Below are 19,764 nucleotides of genomic sequence, written 5' to 3'. Positions count from 1 at the left end.
AATGAAATGACTAGGTTTAGGGTAACATAGTCTCCAACAGAGTTGAAGAAAATAAGAATTCAATAATACTGGCTTGGCCCTTGGATCTGGAAACATATACCTCAGAGCCTAAAATATCTGACATCTATTTTGAAGAAAATTTTTAGTTGGTGCTCAAACACAAGCAAGAAGTCAACTCTCAAAATTAGTTTGACCCATGTCTCCAAAAAGTGGAGAGAAGGATAGAAAAAATTAACAGATTATTTTCAGCTTTAAGTTTCTAAAGCTTCCACATGACACTGACTCAGCTTTACTGGAATGTCAGAGAATTTTAGTCATAAGTCATGGTGCCAGCCAGAAACTTGCTGCTGCTCACCAGCAAGAAGCAAAGAGGGCAAGGAAGAAGATCATCCAATTGCTTTTACTGAGGGAGCTCTCAAACCCTGAAACTCCTGAGAAGTGTCTGTATCTCCAGTAGGAAAGTTTCTGCTAACTCTAAGATATTTGGGTCAACAACAGACAGGGCCAAAACAAGAGACAATTACAAGTTCCTCCTGCAGAGCTTCTTGTTCTGCAGAGCCATAGTGTCTGAATAAACTAACTCAGACTCCAACATTTCTCCATTCCCTAGGCAATCAGCTATTAAATGCAGACATATAACTAAATGCAACATACCCATACCACTTGCTTCTTTCTTCTGAGGTCAAAAAGGTATCCACAAAATTTGTCAAACAGCTCAACTAAGCTACACACCAATGCAGCACATGTATCCAAATGGAGATGGAATTTAGGCCATTGAATGCCATAGAGTGCTTTCCTTCAACTTTGGGCACAGGATCATTAGTGAGTAAAATTTCTGCCACTGCTCAGGACATCTGTGATTTGCAATAGTGCTGAACTGCTAAGACTTTAACATTTAACACAGAAACATGAAGAATCATTAATAGGTATGCTGGAGGTTTAAAACCAGCACTGGACATGGTTTCCATGAAGATGGAGAAGTACAAATGCTAATTAGTTTGTTTTTATAAAATAAACTATTGCTTGTTTCAGAACAATGTAACTGAACTGAGTATTTCAGGTAAAGAGCCCAAACATTAAACATCTGGAGATAGTCTAAAAGCTTCTTCCACATTACTACAGTAAAGCCATAGTCATAAATACTTTCTTCTACTTAGATAACTTTTTAGCTGGCATCTTTTGTGTTTCATTACAAAGGAAATTATCTTCTGGAATTCTGGAAGGATTCTTGGCAAATACAGAGTATTTTTCATAGGCTTGAATTAGGGAGGGGGAAAAAAGAAAAACATTGATTCTATTATACTATTTCACTACACCACAGTCCTTAAAAAAAACCCCATTTTCATAGAATTTTATACTTGCTGAGGTGATATGCTCTTATATTTAGAAATGGAAATAATGTTTTCAAAAAATTATCACCCTAAAAAAGAATTAATGGCTGTCAAAACATCAGTGGCTACACAGTGCTGGACACTCCGTAAGTTTATAATCAATCAGTTCAAGATTTTCTACTATGTTAGTTTTTCTATGACTTGATGACTGATTCTCCTTCTCACAGAATGACTTTGAACAAGTGGGAAGTAAAATCTTTATATAACAGCATGTAAACATAGCCTAAGATTTTAGTCTAAAGGTCAGATGCCTAGAATACATGTCAGGCAATTTTCTAGAAAACTATGCAGTGCTTGCTATAACTGAAGTGCTGTCATATTTTGTGTACTTCAATCTTTAATTAATCAATTATTTTCTGGTTTTGAGAACTACATATGATCTAAACCCACACTATACTAGGAGTAAGATATGTCACTGGTTTGCGAGACTGCACCAGATACTGTGTGGGTATTTCATTGTATTTGGCCACACACAGTGAATGGATAATTTTCTTATATTTCTCTACTTACTCTCTCGGTTCACATTTTTAAGATGCTCTGCTTGAATGCATGTACTAACCACTACTGTGGAACAATCTGAAAAAAAGCATACACTTTAACACAAAATGCCTAAAGCTTAAACTGGGAAAAGTCACCTTAAACTGTAGCTAATTTTTGCTTGCTGAAGAGTCAACATCCATTTCCAAAGGCACCCAACAGATCCCTGGTCCACCACCTCAGCTCAGCAGCAAAGCCTCTATTTTAATACAAATGGCTCAGGTGCTGTTAGAGCATTTATGGTGTATCTGTATCATACTGATTTATATTCTCCTGCATGCTGGAAGTTTAGTAATTCAGTACTGCAGCACATGTACACATTTCCAAGATTCTCTTCTGAGAGTACACAGTTGTATTGATGGAGAATTAAAGAACCATAGAGTATCTGGATTGGAAGGGACCTTACAGATGATTTAGTTCCAACCCCTCTGCCATAAATAGGGACACCTTTCACTAAACCAGCTTGCTTAAAGTTCCATCCAAACTGGCCTTGAATACTTCTAGGAATGGGACACCCACAGCTTTTCTGGGCAACTTATTCTAATACCTCACTACCTTCACAGCAGAGAGTTTCTTTCTTACATCTCATGTAAACGTGCCCTCCATCAGTCTGAAGCCATTCCCCCTTGTCTTATCACTACATGACCTTGTAAAAAGTCTTTCTCCAGCTCTCTGGCAGACCCCTTTTAGGTCCTCTCTCCTCCAGGCTGAACACTCCCAAGTCTCTCAGCCTGTCTTCATAGGACTGGTGCTCCAGCCCTCTTGTTCATCTTTGTGGCCCTCTCCTGAACTCGCTCCAGGCTGATGTCCTTCTTATGCTGGGGGTCCTGGAGCTGGTTGCAGTAGTCCAGGTGGAGTATCACGACAGTGAACAGACAGGGAGAATCCCCTCTCAACCTGCTGGCCACTCCAGCTGCAAGTGCACATTTGTTGTGTCACGCAGAGCTTCTTCCAGGAGCTGAATTTGATGATCCTTGTGGGTCCCTTCCAACTCATGATATTCTGTGTTTCTGTAATTCTTGTCAGCCAACACTCCCAAGTCCATCTCCTCAGGCTGCCCTCAATCCATTCTCTGTCTAGCCTGTACTGGTGCTTGGGGTTGCCCTGACCCAGGACACTTACACTTGGCCTTGCTGAATTTCATGCACCCACCACTCAAGGCTGTCAAGGTCTGTCCTGGGTGGTATTCCTTTCCTCCAACACAGCGCACAGCCCTGTGTCATTGGTACACATACTGAGGGTGTACTCAATCCCAGTCTCCATGCCTCCAGCAGAGATGTTAAACAGCACCAGCCCCAACACCAACCCCTGAGGAGTGTCACTTGTCACTAGTCCTCACCTGGACAGAGAGCCGTTGCCCAACACTCTTGCCCAGTGTGAATGTTCAGCCAATTCCTGATCTCTGAGTGGTCTCTGAATGAAATCTCCTCACAGACCAGAAGAAACATCAAAGTCCTCTATCAGGACATGAGCTCTCTGCTCTTCCAGCCCATCACAGCTGTTCAAGAGCTTCCTCAAATGCCTTGCACATCCTCCCAAGTCTGAGAGCTCAAACTTTGCATTGTGATGCAAAAACATTCCTAAAGCAGGCCACAAAGTCCCTTTTTCATAAAGACAGTAATGGATAAAGGTACCAGCACAGCACCAGCACTGGGAGCAGTCCGTGTTTGAATGACTGGGAGTGGAATACATACTGGACAGTCTCATGGACCTGGGACTCTAAAGACAACACCATGGCAGGATCACATCATGACTTGACTGCTAATGCACAGTGTCAGTGCAGTGCAGCTTCCTCCAAAGCACAGAGACATGTACAGACTGACTTTGAACCCAAGCACATTCTTTGGGCCGATGAACAACAGAACTAACAGGGGCTCTAGCCTTACAGCACTCAAGTAGTACAGACAGCTCTCCCCAGTACTTTAGCGAGGGAAGGGATATCTATGTGAGTACTAGCACAGCTGTCAGATCACTAGTCAAGAGGGAAATACACTTCAAAGAGGAACTGAACCTTTACTATCTAATCCATTTTTAGTAGGTATACTTGTATAAGTTGGAGAACTAGGAAGAAGAAAGATATGAGCATGGAATTTAAATCTAGGTGTGTCTTCCAGGAAAAAAATTTACTTACACATAAAGGATAAGAGATTTTAGAAATCTGATGGCTCCCTTGTAGTGACTATATACTTCACTTTGTGCTGGATGTGGAGTGCTCTAGCAGTGCTTAGGGAACTTATCAAGTTTAATAAGGTTGCTAAGGAACACACAGCTTGGGTCTGGATTCTATGGTACTGCACAAGACTGTACTAAAAGTATGAGAGGTGTTGCACAGCTGATGCATTAATACTATAATGGGAAAAAATATGAAGTTGGAATGGGAGTCTGTAAAAGTAACCCCTTCTTAAAAAAATTCTCCTTATAAACCTACTGATATATATAATCTATGATAAGGAAAATAGCTTCTAAGCTCGCTTAATTGGTAAGATAAAAAAAAGATGTATTTTAGAAGCCAGTTAAGCTTCCAATGGAAGAGAAAAACAATGAAAAAAATCTAGAATCGAAACAGAAGTAGCATTTATTAATTAAGATACACATGTACAAGATATGATTTTATGAGCGGAAAATTAAGGGCCTATGCTGAAGTTACATGCATCTCTCCCTCCCATGTTTTTTTTTTATTTATCTTAAAATTTATCTATCTTAAAATTTATTTATCTTAAAATCAGATAGATTTGACTGGAAGACTAACAGAGCCTACCTTGTCTAAGCTTTTGTTTGTGCAAAACACACTCACCACCAGCTCCCATAATCTACTAACTTGCATATTCTCATGAATGCTATGCATTAAGGGTAAAGTGAGACAATTTTACCTTTGAGTCACAGAAAATAACATGGTCACCTAAAATTGTTAACATTTCACTTCCATTTCCTTAGATATACTGTTAATACCTCAATTCCAGCTTCATCATTTCAGAGATGTCTTCAAATTTTTTTCCTTCCACTTGCAGATCGTTAATAGCATCTAGGAGTTTCTGCTGATCCCCAGGATTTGTAATGCCAATCTAAATTTAAAGAGTAATTCCAAATATTATTTACTTTTAGACTTACTAGACAGAACAGTACAGTAACACATTTCACTAGCTTCTAAATATTAAGATTTAAAAGAAATTCTTTTTAAGTTATTGCAACCAGCTACAATGCATGAAAGTGACAAAGGAAAAAAATAAAACCACAGAAAATATTCAATGATGGAGAAAAAAATTACAAGAGATGAGGAACTGCTGAACTGAAACTGCACAGGATACTCAGAAAACCTGTTTAGGGTTTATTAAAAAAAAATAATAAGAGTAGTTTGCCTAAGTACCCCTGTCTTGTTAGGATGTTAGGCCTTTCCATTTCAGAATGATCTGAGTCATCTCTGACAGCAAGATAACGAATCATCATGATGGTGGTACAGCATTAACTCAGAGAGAAAGAGTGGAAATTATCAAATCAGCATCAAATGGAGAATTTTAGAGGAAGACATCTTTTTAACTGAAGGAAAACAAAAAAGATACATACTATGTAACAGATTCTCCAAGTGATGCCTGGAGCAGAAAACACTGGCAGCTGTGCTATCCATCAAGCATCTCAGATTAAATTTTAAGTCATATTTAAATCCTAGACTAAGAGTTTTCTTGCAGAACACTTAGTGAAAAAGAGTAGTTCATTTAAAAAAAAAAAAAGTTTTTGTGCCACATTCAGTATTTCCCTTGCTCATCTGACAGGCTGCTGTGCAACACAGGACTTCTGGTGTTAGCAGCCCTAACATGCTCCCCCACACAAATGAAAAACCTCTTGACTTTGCTCCTAAGGCACCAGCTGATGACCTGACTCAACAGGCGCAGACCACTCCTGCATTTGAGACTGCAAGGATCTCAGAGTCTCCAAACCTAGACTATATGGGACCCTCACTGATATTCTGTGGGCTTGTTACCTTCTGCACCCTCAGAAATCTGGAAGCTATTAGTGTTTGCAGTCTCCCAGATTTCTGTTGGAAAGAATTTTGAATGAACAGCTGATAACCCACATCAGACCGACATTCTAGGGAAGATACTGTGCCCAGGGAAAGGCTTGCTTTTTTCTGAGACCCAATGTTATGACACTCATTGTTCATTGTGACAGCATAAAACTGTCCTCCAGGTTCTCCACCAATCAGAGCTAAAAAATAATTAAAGGTACACTTGTGAGCCCATAAACATATCAAAATCATGTTAAGTTTAGAGAGAAATAAGTTCTTCAGTAATGAAAAATCCCAACAAGATTAATTGGGACTTTAACTACAGGTGTGAAGAACTTTTGAACTTTTTAATAGGTTTCCATGGGTCCCTGAAAGAATTATACTGAAGTCTTTTTAGCAAATATCACTAGCAGCCTTAAGATAGAAAGATCTGAGTTTTGTATGAATAATCTGCTCAATTTGTGTTGAGCTGTAAGTTTGCTCAATACATTAGATTTCAGGTTTGCTTTATGGAGCCCTATCTGGTACAAAGCAATATTTTCTTAATTAATGACTGCATTACAGCAGTCATTTTATCATTAATAAGTAAGCAGATTTCTACAATAGTTATTATTGAGGAACTAAAACTATCTTGCTTAAAGTAGGAACAATTGTGAAGACTGCCTTTGCTTTTGACTCCACCTTCTCATTCCTGAAACCAGCAAATCAGGATGCAGCTTTCTGACCAGCATATCAGAAAGATGCACTTTGTTCCCCTAGAAATAAAACGTAATTTTGTTCTTCTGCAAATCGATCACTGAGCACAACCACAGATTGAAAATATTTGTCTGGAACTAAAGAATGTAATAAATGTCACTATAGATAAAGCTTTTTACCACCACACTGATTCTGCACTTAGTGCTAAAAGGTGCAGAACTTAAGAGATGGAAGGTTGATAGATCAATCCAAAATACTTCCCAATTTGTAGATCACCTCTGCAAGAACATGAAGTGACCCAGAACCTGACTCTTCATGCAATAATGAATGCATGAAACAACCATAGTGTCATAAGCCCTTCTTGATGGATAAGTGAATTTTTAAGTTGATGTTGGTTCACTTGTGTTCTGCAGTCCAAATTTTCCAAGTATTATTGTGAAGTGGCCATGTTTAAGAACATACAAATGCTGTACAATGATTTGCTCCTATCTGTAAAACAGACTATATGCACTCTCAATTTTAGCCAGATCAACTCTAAGAACATCTATTTTATTCTTTGCTTAAATACATACAAGGCAGCCCTTCAAAATCCAAACCCCAACTTCACTCCAACATGAATGTGACAAGAGGTGAATAAGATGGCCTCAGCACATGAAAGATGATATACTGCACAGATAAAACCAGTGAAGCTATGCACAAACTCTTACAATAATGCTACTTTGCCCAAGTTACCACTAATTTTAATTAGTGACAAGATCTGACACATTTCTGTCAAATATTAAATGCTTTTTTCAGGGAGTGGGGGCAGAGGAATGAGTCCTGGAACTGTGATATAGAAGCACATAGACCAGATAATTATCCAATTACGTAAAGTTCTGGATTATATTTTGAATTTTGATGTGTGAACTTTTCATTACACAGTCTCAAATCCAAAACGCGATGCCAATTTCTCTTATTTGAAATTAAATGAAATGTAAGAAAGAAACTGTTTTAGTCCTAAATGCATCCAGACACTAAATTACTTCTGTTGCTATCTTATCAGAAAAATGCTTAAAACAGAGTAAAAAATGTGTCATAAGTAGTGCAGGCAAAAACCTCCAAATGTTGAAAAGACATGTCCCAGTATATTGAACACATTTTTTTCCAGAACGGAACAGTTAATAAGCTTGAGGAATGCAAGGATTTCAGCTTGACTCATTGTTTAGGCTCTGTTGTAGAATACAGATAAAGGTATTTACAGAGAAAATATCTTCCTATATTGTTTGATGGAGGAAAGCTTATCATGTAATGACAGGATTTCTCCCCAGTTCTCTGGATACAAAGCAGCTTGGTTCAGAGGCATCCATCAAAGGTCATCATTAATCTTTGTAGTAATAAGATCCAGGCTCTTTAAAACAGCTGGCTGTTAGCTGAAAGTCTGCCATCACAGTGAAAACTTTCAACTCTGAAGTTACAAGGAAACAGATTAGATTTCTTCTATCAGCAGTGTGGGGAGAAACCGTTAGCAGAGCTCTAAAGCAAGACTGCATAGAGAATTCTGGATAACTTATGAAGAGCTAATAAGCCAGGAGTGTTATGCCATTTTTTAACTTCTCAACTGAAGACTCACTAATTAATTTATGTCCACGCACAAAGCATGTCTTATTTTTCAGGAACTGTTTCCTGCAGTTGCAAAGTTAACAGACAAAGCAATTAAATTCTTACAGATATTATCTTCCTGTGTAGAAGCAGCTGATCCCTGTAGTTACTTCAGTTTGTTAAAAGCTTTTTTGCTTTATAATAACGAGCCTTGAACCATATAGAACAATGAAACAGAAGCTTTGATTTTGAGTGAAATTCCACCTCTTTGAGAGGGAACCATAAAGCTTAGCCATTCACTGAAGTTCACAATTCTCTCCCCACAGTGTTCACTGGACAAAAACAAGCAATAACTACAAGTTAGTGATCAGTATGATCATACACTCACACAGATTTACAGTTTAATGCAATCATGCCCAACACAGCAGCTCACACAGTAATGAGAGGAAATCCATAAGAATCTCCTTAAAGGACAAAACTACTATCAACAGGGGCTTTAGAATTCTAAATATCCTAGGAGACCAGGATGCTGTCCAATGATCCTGAGGCTTCAGAAAAGCAGTAACATCAAAACACACTGATATGTCTTACAATATTTTGCCCTAGATGAACTCTTAGAAGTCTCTTCATTGACAAAGCTCTCTATATAAACATCCCCTGAGAATACAGAATTAATTGTGAGTTCCGTCAGAAAAATTACCTACTCAGTTACAAGACAAAACATCAAGCAAATCAATCCTTGCTGACATACACTCTAAAGGAATACCATGTTGGATCCAGCTGCCAGAACACACACCTCCCTGGTACCAGGATTAGGAGAAAAAAAGCTGACACTAAGAACATGGGACACTAGGGACTAGCTCCAGTACAGGGAGCAGTCTTGAGGAGGCTGTTTTTACAAAGCCTCTTTGAAATCCCAGACCAGAGATTCCAAAGTTCCCCAGTACAGAGCACTCAGAAGAATCCTGCAGACTGAAGTACTTGCGTTGTTCCAATGAGGCTCCTATAATTGGATTTTATTATAGCATCCTCCAGTAAGCACAGAAAGTCCTTTCACTTCCCACAGGAAAAATTCCAGCAAGAATAAAGAAAAGCAACCACCACATCTTAGCTGAGAACTGAAGCCTTGTAATAATGCATCATTTAGTCAAAAGACCAACCTTCCCAGCTGCAGTAAACTGTAAGAAACAAAACCTTCTATTTCCTCCCTTTTGGGGGGTGGATAAGGTTTTACAAACCTGTTTGGGATAGAAGATTCTACAATTTAAGCAATTGTAATGTAAGAGAGCTCTTCCTTCTCCACCAAAAATTAACACCTCAAAAAGGAGGACCACATCTAAAGTAGTTGTTCAGTATTATCTACTGTTTATCCTAGCACTGATTTCTCTTGAGAGAAATCACAATTAAAAACTAAAAATGGTAACAACTAACATTTAAACTAGAACTATTTCCAGTTTATCCACGATCACTCATTGATCTGTGAGATTACATACTTAGAAAAAGCCTGTCTATATTCACATTAATATTCAAGAAGTTGCAGAAGATGTTGAAAGAATTCTTGCAAAGTTAGACATGTATAATGAGAAGACATTAAAAACACTTAAAAAAAAAGGACAAAATTAAATTATATTCTAAAGTAGTAAACTGACCTGTATTAAGTCATCTTTTTGCATGGTCAGAAGTTGTCTTAAAGCTATATCTTGTTCCTGTATAAAACAAAGGGGTTTCTGCCATCAAAAAGAATTTCAGAATAAAACAGTTTCAAACCTGATTTTCTTCCCTGTTTTACTTCAGTTTTCAGGAACAAAACCAGCTACAAAACATCATTATTGAAGCAATGAAAGATCTGTCTAGTTTAGAAACATCAAACGTTGTGACTAATGCATGTATCAAGAAAACCAATTTAGTCCACTGTAGTTTAACTTCCCCTTTTATATAAAAAAAATCTGTTTAAGGAATTTATTTGAATTAATATATTAATGGTAATATAACTTTCTTTTTAATGCAGTAGGTGCATTTTACTTTCATGTATTACTTGACAGGTAGCAAATATACCACAAAATTACCTGCAGTAATTCTCTAATGTGTTCTAGACCAAGACCATGTAAAAACACTTCCATTTCATGAAAAGTTGAATAGGAACTGTAAAGATAATTAATGAGATTGAAGTTAGAAACAGTGGAAATTTTAAAAAAAGAAAAAAAAGACAAAAAAAAGACATCTATAACAAAATGTTACAAAAAAGCTCCCCAGACATAGCACTTGGGAGGAACCTGAAGTTGCACACACCTGATGACAAAAGTACCTTAAAGCATACAACGTAATCTATCAAAAATTTTCAGATGTCTTTACCATCTAATAAGTTGAATTGAGCCCAAAGGGAAATGACTTTTGTACATAAAGATAACTTTAAGTCACAAAACATTCCAAATGAACCCTGAAGTTGGGTCACAAAAGCCTGAAAAATGTGGAAGTGGGGTAAAGGAAGACAACTGTGTACATAGCATTCATATCAATTGGACTTAGTCCACAACTGGTACCCTTTCTGCTCCAGTTCAGCCAAAAGAGGTTCTCAAAAAACAGGAATGTGTGTAATTTAAAATAGTGGAAATTACTTCATCAAGAAACTCATCAGAAGACTACCATTCAGAAGATAGACTGAGGAAGTAGTTAACACTGAACTGTAAGTTCAGAGTTTAACATTTATAAAGAAATATAAAGTAACAATTTTGATTCCCTACTCTACCAAGGGATATAAAAGTATAAGAGGAAAAATAACTAAGCAGCTTTCAACAATCAGATGAACCGTAATGTAAAGAATTAAACGGAAGAGGAAATCCTAGAAAATCCTGAAAGGACTACTGTATTTGCTACAACAAATATTTTGCCAAAATCCTGATTTATGACATACTTTGCTCTGTCTTGTTGTGGGCCCTGAAATGAAGGTCTGCCTCTTCTTCCCCTCAAAGACTGAAGGAGCATCTTGAGTGCCATTCCATGGCACGTACAGGGCAGCCAGGGAATCACCCCAGCCAGCATGGCTTTAGGAGAGGTGAGTCCTGCTAGACCAACATGACCTCCTTTTCAGACAAGGTGACCCACCTAGCAGGTGAGGGAAAGGTTGTGGATGTTGTCAGTCTGGACCGCAGTAAAGCTTCCAATACTGTCTTCAAGAGCATTTTCCTGGAGAAGCTGGCAGCCCACTGGGTTAAAAACAGCTGCATGCCAGGCCCAGAGAGTGGTGGCAAATGGGGCTACATCCCTTGGTGGCCACTCACTGGCTGTATTGCCCAGGGCTCCATGGTGGGACCAGTCCTGTTTAATAGTTTACCAATGATGAGGATGAGGGGATTGAGGGTACCCTGAGTAAGCTCACACATGACACCAAGCAGGGTGAGCATGTTGATCTGCTGGAGGGTAACAAGTCTCTGCAGAGGGATCTGGACAGGCTGGATCAATGGGCAAAGACCAATTGTATCAGGTTCAATAAGGCAAAGTGTTGTGTGCTGTCCTTTGGCCATAACAACCCCATGAAGTGCTACAGGCTGGGCGAAGAGTGTCTGGAAGGCAGCCCAGCAGAAAAGGACCTTGGGATCCTCACTGACAGCTGAATATAAGCCAACATGTGTCCAGGTCCAAGAAGGCCAATAACATCCTGGCTTGGATTAGAAACTGTGTGGCCAGCATGATTAGGGAAGAGATTGTCCCCTGCACCCAGCACTGGTGAGGCCACATCTCAAGTTCTGCGTCCAGTTCTGGGCCCCTCACTACAAGAAAGAAATTGAGGGGCTGAAGCATGTCCAGCGAAGGGCAGTGGAGGTGGTGAAGGGTCTAGAAAGTGAGTTGTATGGGGAGTGGCGGAGGGAGCTGGGGTTCTTTATCATGGGGAAAAGGAGGCTCAGGCCTCATCACTCTACAACTACCTGAAAGGAGGTTATAGCCAGGTGGGGGATTGGCCTGCTCTCATAGGCAACTAGCAATAAAAGGAGAGCTGACACAAGGGAGGTTCAGGCAGGACATCAGAAGAAATTTCTTCACTGAAAGAGTGGTCAAGCATTGGAACATGCTGCCCAGGGAGGTGGTTGAGTCTCCTCCCCTCAAAGAGTCCAAGAAATGACTGGAAATGGAGCTTAGTAGTAAGGTTTAGTTGATGTGGTAGTGTTTGGTCAAGGGTAGGCCTCTATGGAGGTGTATTCCAACCTAAATGATTCTAGGATTCTAAAAACAGAATCTGGTAAGGCTTTGCCTGAAGTACTCTGTCTGAAACTACCTCACTGTCAACTGCATCCCTGTGAACTGCCATCAGCCTAATGCTACAAAACTACAGCATTCCAAATTCAGCAGGACTGCCTGAGCAGGGCCAATCTGACCAATCAGAACAGACTATGGGCACTGCAAGCTGTCTTTTTAAGACCACGCAACTCAAGCTGAAGGACACAAGCAGATGGTTTGTTGAGGACTTCTTAGCCAAGTTCTTGCACAAAATCATACCAGAAATCTCTGAAGTTGCTGAAGCAGGTGCTGATTTCAGGCATAGGGCACCTTCAAGCCTCAGGGTCAGGGCACACTCTGCCAAAACTTCCAGAGCTTAACTAGTGTTCATACTTAATTTTGACTCTCCAATTGATTCAAGAAAAAAGAAAAGGGCATAGCTCCTGGTGGCAACGAAGCTGAACACAGGCATTCAGTGAAAACATCAAAAATTTAACATCAAATGAAGAACAGAACAAGTATGCAATAGGGGAGCACACAAATTTAACAGAGCTGAAATGAACTGAAGTGACATCAGAACCTGGCTCTCCTACACTTAACACTGAATGAGAGGTAAGAAAAATCTAGAGCATGCTCTTTGTTTATATTGCCAAGGAAGTTTGCAATCTTGAAAAATTGATAGTACATAAATATACTTACTGTGGACTCTTGGCAGCACTCCAAACAAGACACACATTATGTTTCAGAACAACTTAATCATTGATATGAACAAATACAATATTTTAGGAATGTTTGTAAGCTAAAATTACACTTCAACTGTATTTACCCAACACTGTGGTCAGAGACAGCTGCCAGAAATTTGCAGTTAGCCTCTTGCTCAACTGTTTTATGGTATCTCCCTTGCAAGTGATTTGCAGCCAACGAGAGCAAATTAAATATCTGGAACAGTCAAAATGAATTAATTATTATTAAAACACAAAATGTATAAAAAATACATGGGAGTAAGATTACAATCAATTACTACTTACAGGGAACATGGAACATCTGCCACTTCTCTAAAGCATACATCTATAATGAGAAGTTAAGACTAAACTAAGAGTTTACCAAGAGCGTTTCTGAATTAACCAAATTCAGAAACACAAGGATGAACACTGAGCACAGTGGTGTCTATCACATTGTCCAAAAAAACCTCTACAGAATCTGCCACTACAGAAAAAGCCAAACACCAACAAAGTAATTTTTGCTGCTTGTAGACAAGAATTCTATGCAATAAGTTCTCTAAAGAACAAAAGGCACATGACTCTTTTAAATGTCTCCACTTCCAGTGCATATATAAACATAAGAATTACCAATCTACAACTGACAATCTAAGTTAACTTTATCTGACAGAGAGGGGTTCTTTTAACTCATTAAAGAAGAAGCCTTCTGGTAGGCATCACTACACACTGGTGATGAATTGCAGACACTGAACTGCCTCTGTGTGGGTATGAGACAGTTACAAGAAAATTCAGCAAAAGAAGTAGAACCTCAATAAATGTAAAAAAAATGGTGAAACCACTTGCCTAGAATTTAAAACTGGACTGGCCAGTTTTATACACATATACAGGTATGTGGGTTGATCCTGGCTAGAAAATCCTACTGAGGCTAGCAGGATGGGGGAGAATGAGAATGGTAAAAGTGAGAAAACTTTTCATGGGCTGAGATAATACAATTTGATAAATGAAGGGGAACAAAAAAACAAACCCAAAAGCTAAAAAGCTAAGTGATGCAAAAGCAGGCACTTACCACCTCCCACCAGCAGACCAATGCCCAGCCACTCTCCAATTTTACTGCTGAGCATGTTAGAGGGCATGGAATACCCTTTGTGTCAGCTGGAGTGAGCAGCCCAGGGCTGTTCCCCCTCCAAACCTCTTTCCCACTCTCAGCCTACTTGCAAGAGATGGGGAGCAGAGTGAGAAATAAAGATGGCCTTGATTCTGCACAAACACGGTTCAGCAACAGCTAAAACACTGGTATGTTATCAACCCTGTTTTGGTCACAATCCTAAAACACAACACCATACAGGCTGTTTGGAAGAAAAATAACTTGCAGTCATATCCAGAATAATACCAAAGAAAAATATTTTCCCTCCCAGAAACAGTTTCTGCAGACATCCCCTGTATGAGAGCCCCCTGGGTTGTGAACAGCTTGAAAGCAGACCCTGAAGCTGGAAGAAGCTCATGACCATTAAATATCTCAATACCACCTGCAAGACTTTGCAGCAATTGTGTTAAAGTTAGCACTGCAGGTCAAGAGGCAAGAGGCATCTCTCAAGTGTGACAAGCCTGTATTCCCTCCATGTCAGAGAAAGTAATCTCATAAGATTATATGGCTGCAACCTGCTGAACAACTTGTTTATCAAAGGCAGAAGGCACTTGTAACCCTTCTTAGTAACCTGAGCCAGCAGATCACTGAGCCTCATACACAGATCTTGCTAGCTTCCACTGACAGCTCTGGGCATAGCTATTATTTTTGCTCCCTCCTAGCCCTTGAATCTGGCAGGGAATAAAAAAAAAAAAAAAAGGGTTAAGAAGCTGTAAATTACAATTCGTAAGAGTGAATTATACAATTCTGAAGAGCCTGTGTATAAAGCCACATCATTGATAAAAGCAGCTCAAAATACACAGGAATATGGTCTGACTGATCCACCATGTATCATCTGATAACAGCAGTAAACATTTCAGGAGAATACACGCTGTCTTCAGTAGCTCTTTATACTGCTAATTAGCAGCTGCTCTTTCTGATGGCCAATGTACATTACTTCACACCTTCCTCCAGAAAATGGACTTTGAAAATGGCCACTACCAACTACTCTTTTTTTTTTTTGCTGTAGCCTTTTCACTTCCAAACTCAATGAGAAGCTATACACTACAAATCAGTTTGATATCTGCATTCTCTCACATACTTCGGCATATAGATTAAAACACATTTTCTACCTCTCATATCAACACTGCAAACATGAATAATCCCTTGTTTTGTATTCTACATCTAAAGTCAATGGTTCTGAAAGAATAAAGAAAAAATGTTTCCAAAACATTACAATATAGCCTTACAGACCCATGAAAAGTTGTGTTATAGCAGAAAATAGTCTGTTATAAACATAAATGTAACAGCACTAGTATTCAACTAGCTGCTATTATGTAGTTATTAAAGTAATTTTTCTACAGAAAATTATATGATTAATGAAAACACTTTTGACACAAAACACAGAATTTGCATTTCTAAGAGAAATGAAATACCTCTAAATGTTTATTGATTTTTGCTAGGTCTGCCGCTGTTTTTTCATCCTTGGTCTGTAGATTTTTGTCAGCTCCTAGCTCAAGCAACTTCAAAATTACACTTTTATGTCCATGCTGTACTGCCCATATTAATGCCTGCAAAGAATAACTTTGTTTTACCAATTTTACATATGAAGCAAAACCCAACAGTTTCAATCAATAAAACACAGCCCAATACGGAAACAAAGACAATTAATGCAAGAGGATCTCAAAGCAGTGCTTAAGGAGAAAATTCTGAGAAATATTTCTCAGAAAACTGTACTTTGAAACAAGGTAGTGGTACACACTTTTAAAATTTCTTATCATTAAATACAACACACAAAATAAATCACTTACTGTATATCCATTTTCATCTTGGGCATTTATGTGTGATCCATGAGCAACGAGAAAAGCAACAACCCGAGGATAGCCTTTTCTAGCTGCATACATCAGTGCAGTCATTTGTTTCCTGAAAGAAAAGGTGCCAGGTGAAATCAAGTACATCAAAAGGCAAAAAAAAAAGTTGGCACATTACTATTTTCATTTTAAAAAAGTATTTTTAAAATACACTACCTAAGTGATGTGTTCTACATGCAGAACAATTTCAATCCAAAGTTTGGAAACCATGTGCAGTTTCACTGAGGGCAAGATGTAAATCACAACTGAATACTTAAGAGAAAGAATATTAAAAATAACAACAATGTTCATAAATGTAAAACTCTCTCTAGTAGAATTAGTGTAAGCAAAATATCTGTATCTTTAAGAGCCTGCAGGAGGGGCCTTGTGTGTGTGTGTGTGGAGATTGCTTTTATGCTGGAGTTTTTCAAAGCTCTCCAGTGAGGTTTTCTGGGTCTCTTCCCAGGGTGGTATTTGCATCACTGCCTGCTTCATCTCTGCTCAGGTAATGGTCATTCTGTTTGGTTTTTTCCCCCTTGGCTCAGAGAAGCTGCAGGACCAATATCTGAGCTACCTTGAGTGTGAATTCTGCAGCTGCCTCTCTGAAAATCCAGGGGGGCACCATGCTGGCAGAAGTGGAGCAGCCACCCTGCTCCAACCCGAGATGCTGCTGACTGCAGGGAGTTGGGAGAGGATGCACTGAGTGGCTCCAGCCCAGCTGTTTCACTGCTGTGCCCACTCTGCGGTGCCTCGCCATGGGGAAGCTCTTTGTCTGCTGCTGGAACAGCTCTGTGAGGCTCCTGCCTTCCAGGGAGGGCTCTCACACCATCTTGGCACTCTGTCCTACAAAGCCAGAAACTCTCCTACCAGGCTCATTTTGGGAACAGATAGTTTCCACCATTTTGAGTCTCTCTTTGTTGCAGAGGAGTATGAGGTCTAGCAGTTACTTATTTTTTTTCCCGTGCCTTTTGGCACTCTGTTTCTTAATAAACCACTGTTTTTTCTCTTTCATCTATAATTATTCATTTCTTATTGGTGGGAAGGGATTGTTGGAATACTTAAATGAGATTATTCATTCCACAGTGCTCTCCTTTGAAGTGTCTCAAACCAAGACATGATCTTACACTTCTAGAGACTCTTGCAAGATGGAGCCATTACAAAATATTGTTCAAAAGCTTCTGTTTGCAAAGTACCTTTCCAGATGCCTGACACATTCTTTGGTGGAATAATACTGCAGAATTAAGGAAAAAAAAGGCAGTATTGGAGGAAAAAGATTATAGAGTTTCTGGTTGCTACTAAGTAATAAGATTAAAGGTAAAATATTTTATTACTGTTGTTTAATTAAAATAAATTGTATTTTAAAAAGCAATAGTTCTTAATGAAAAATATTATGTATTGCTTGTAATGTATAGCTCCATGTCAAAAACCTGCTTTCTATAGATTATTCTATTGTGCTAGGATATATCTGATGGGAGGACTGTTCTTCCCAATACTGGGTTTCTTAATAAGTTCATCAGCCACTAGAGGGATCCCCAAATTCATGTGTTAAAGCAACTGCCTTAAAATTTCTGCCTCCCTCCAGAGAATACTGCTGGAACTAAGGCTTTGCACATCTTTCTTTGGTTTTGATCATTCATACAAGGATAATGTTTTGTCTTATGCAAACACAGTTAAAATTGTACTGAATGTAATCCAGTGGTGTTACAGATTTGAAACAACCTTATGCTAGGGGAAAAAGGTCAATCACACAGAGATAAGCAAAATGAAAGGTAACCAGACCTTTAAGATATACAGTCAACAACATAAAGTAACTTGGTAATGAAGCAAAAAGACTTGCATGAGTCTAGAACAGAAAATAAGATTTCCTATTTCTTTCTATTTTCTATTTCTTATTTTCTAGAACTAGCCTCTAACTTAGTTCATCAACACTACAAAAGCAGAAGTTCTGACTATATATGAGGAGACATTTCACCATGGAGCACAGTCAATTAGTGGAACTGGCTGCTCAGAGAAATGTTTTACTCTCCAGTCTCACTGAGCAGATGGCAACCTAGCCCAATTTTACAGCAGACATAGCTTTAAAAGTTGGACTAGAAACCTCCTGAAATCCCTTCTGACATGAATTATCCTATGGAGATTACTATAAAATAGAGAAAGACTATAATCTCCATCTTCAACTTAATAACTGATATCCACTTATCTCGCTATCTCTATAGATCTCTATAGAGCTGTCTATACAGAGACATGTACAGAAATGTATATTTTAAAGAATGAGCAGAATTTGATGATAACCTAATAATTTGTAGCAACAAAATGCAAACTTGTTTGCTCAACATGGACACTCACTCCCATGCTTCTTTCTTTTCAGTGGTAGGTAGCCTTTGACTAACTTGCCATGCCACCTTTGAAGTATTTACTACTTACATCTGACTGCAAAACCACTCCAATCACACCTGATTTCATTTTCACTTCTCTCACTCTCAACCTTTTTTTTAAATTTTGATACTACATCACAACTATCTTCTGCTTTTTCAAAGGAAAAAAAAACTTAACAAAAGCCCTGAGGCTACAGAATAGTCTTTTCTCCAAAGAACTTGATGTAGTTACAGCTGTATAGCACTGCAGGCATGATGCCAGAAATCAACGCAAAAACTCAATGACACTAAAGCCACTGAAAGAACTGCTCAATTCGCAGGTAAAACTCAATAAATACATTTGAAAGGTCCATCAACATGATTGTGCAATTAGTACTGCAAGCATTCCATTTTAATGCTCGATTTTTAATTTCAAAGGGTACAAGCTGTTTCAGGATGGAAATACATGCATTGCTGCACAAACTTGCACCTCTAGATGCAAGAGGGGGCCGTGAGCAACCCCATGAAAGCAGCATCCATTTAAATGTACGGCCACAGGAGGGAGACAAGAGCACTGGGGATAACAAACTCTGTTTTCCTAACCCTGCAATAAACCTCCACAACCACAACAGCAAGCTTTAACATGGCAAATCCACTGTTTCCTGCTTAAGTTGAAGAGAAACTAAACATATTGGTACATCTTGGTGTAATCTAAAAATGTTCATAGAGAGTGTAGTGATAGTCATCTAGACAGATCTTAAGAATCTTTTCATAATTTTGAGGAACTGCTGTGTTTCAGCAGTCTGGCTTGCAGGTGGCCTTCTTGTCCAAACACCCATTACATCTTTTTGTATGGTACAATTTGCCACATGACATTTTTTCCATATTGAATATGATACTCCAGTCATAGTCAGTAAATAAATAAAATCTTAAAAGGCATATAAGCAATTTATTAATTAAGCACTACGTTTGCCTCCAGTTTTGCAGCACCTATATAAAAAGCAGGGTCTTGTGAAATGAAGAGAGATTTTTGTTTGTTTATCTTCAGAGTCACAGAAAATTCTGAGTTGGAAGGGACCCACAAGGATTACAGAGTCCAACTCCTGGCCCCAGATATGACAACCCCAAGAATTACACCACCTGGTTGAGAGCATTGTCCAAATGCTTCTTGAGCTCTGTCAAACTTGGTGCAATAACCATTTTCCTAGGACCCTGTTCCCATGCCCAACTACCCTCTGGCAAAAGAACCTTTTCCTCATATCCAATGTAAACATCCTCTAACACAGCTGCACACTCTAAGTCTC

At 38.8% G+C, this 19,764-nt stretch overlaps 1 protein-coding gene across 1 annotated transcript in view; it reads right to left on the bottom strand.

The window, feature by feature from the left end:
* The window catches only part of ASZ1 (ankyrin repeat, SAM and basic leucine zipper domain containing 1), a 36,164-nt gene that overhangs the window by 3,241 nt on the left and 13,159 nt on the right, over positions 1-19,764 (bottom strand). The window contains exons 5-10 of the mRNA XM_054278003.1: positions 16,068-16,179; positions 15,693-15,827; positions 13,241-13,353; positions 10,269-10,344; positions 9,852-9,908; positions 4,878-4,990 (exon numbers count right to left, since the gene is read on the bottom strand). Of these exons, the coding sequence (XP_054133978.1) occupies positions 4,878-4,990; positions 9,852-9,908; positions 10,269-10,344; positions 13,241-13,353; positions 15,693-15,827; positions 16,068-16,179 (606 nt within the window). The remainder of the gene's footprint in view (positions 1-4,877; positions 4,991-9,851; positions 9,909-10,268; positions 10,345-13,240; positions 13,354-15,692; positions 15,828-16,067; positions 16,180-19,764) is intronic.

Source organism: Melozone crissalis, unplaced genomic scaffold (genome assembly GCF_028551555.1).
Source record: "Melozone crissalis strain CALT ecotype California unplaced genomic scaffold, PUWL_Pcris_2 ptg000004l_1, whole genome shotgun sequence".
NCBI lineage: Eukaryota > Metazoa > Chordata > Aves > Passeriformes > Passerellidae > Melozone > Melozone crissalis.
Note: the sequence above shows the minus strand (reverse complement) of the source record. Positions and strands in the feature narration are given on the sequence as shown.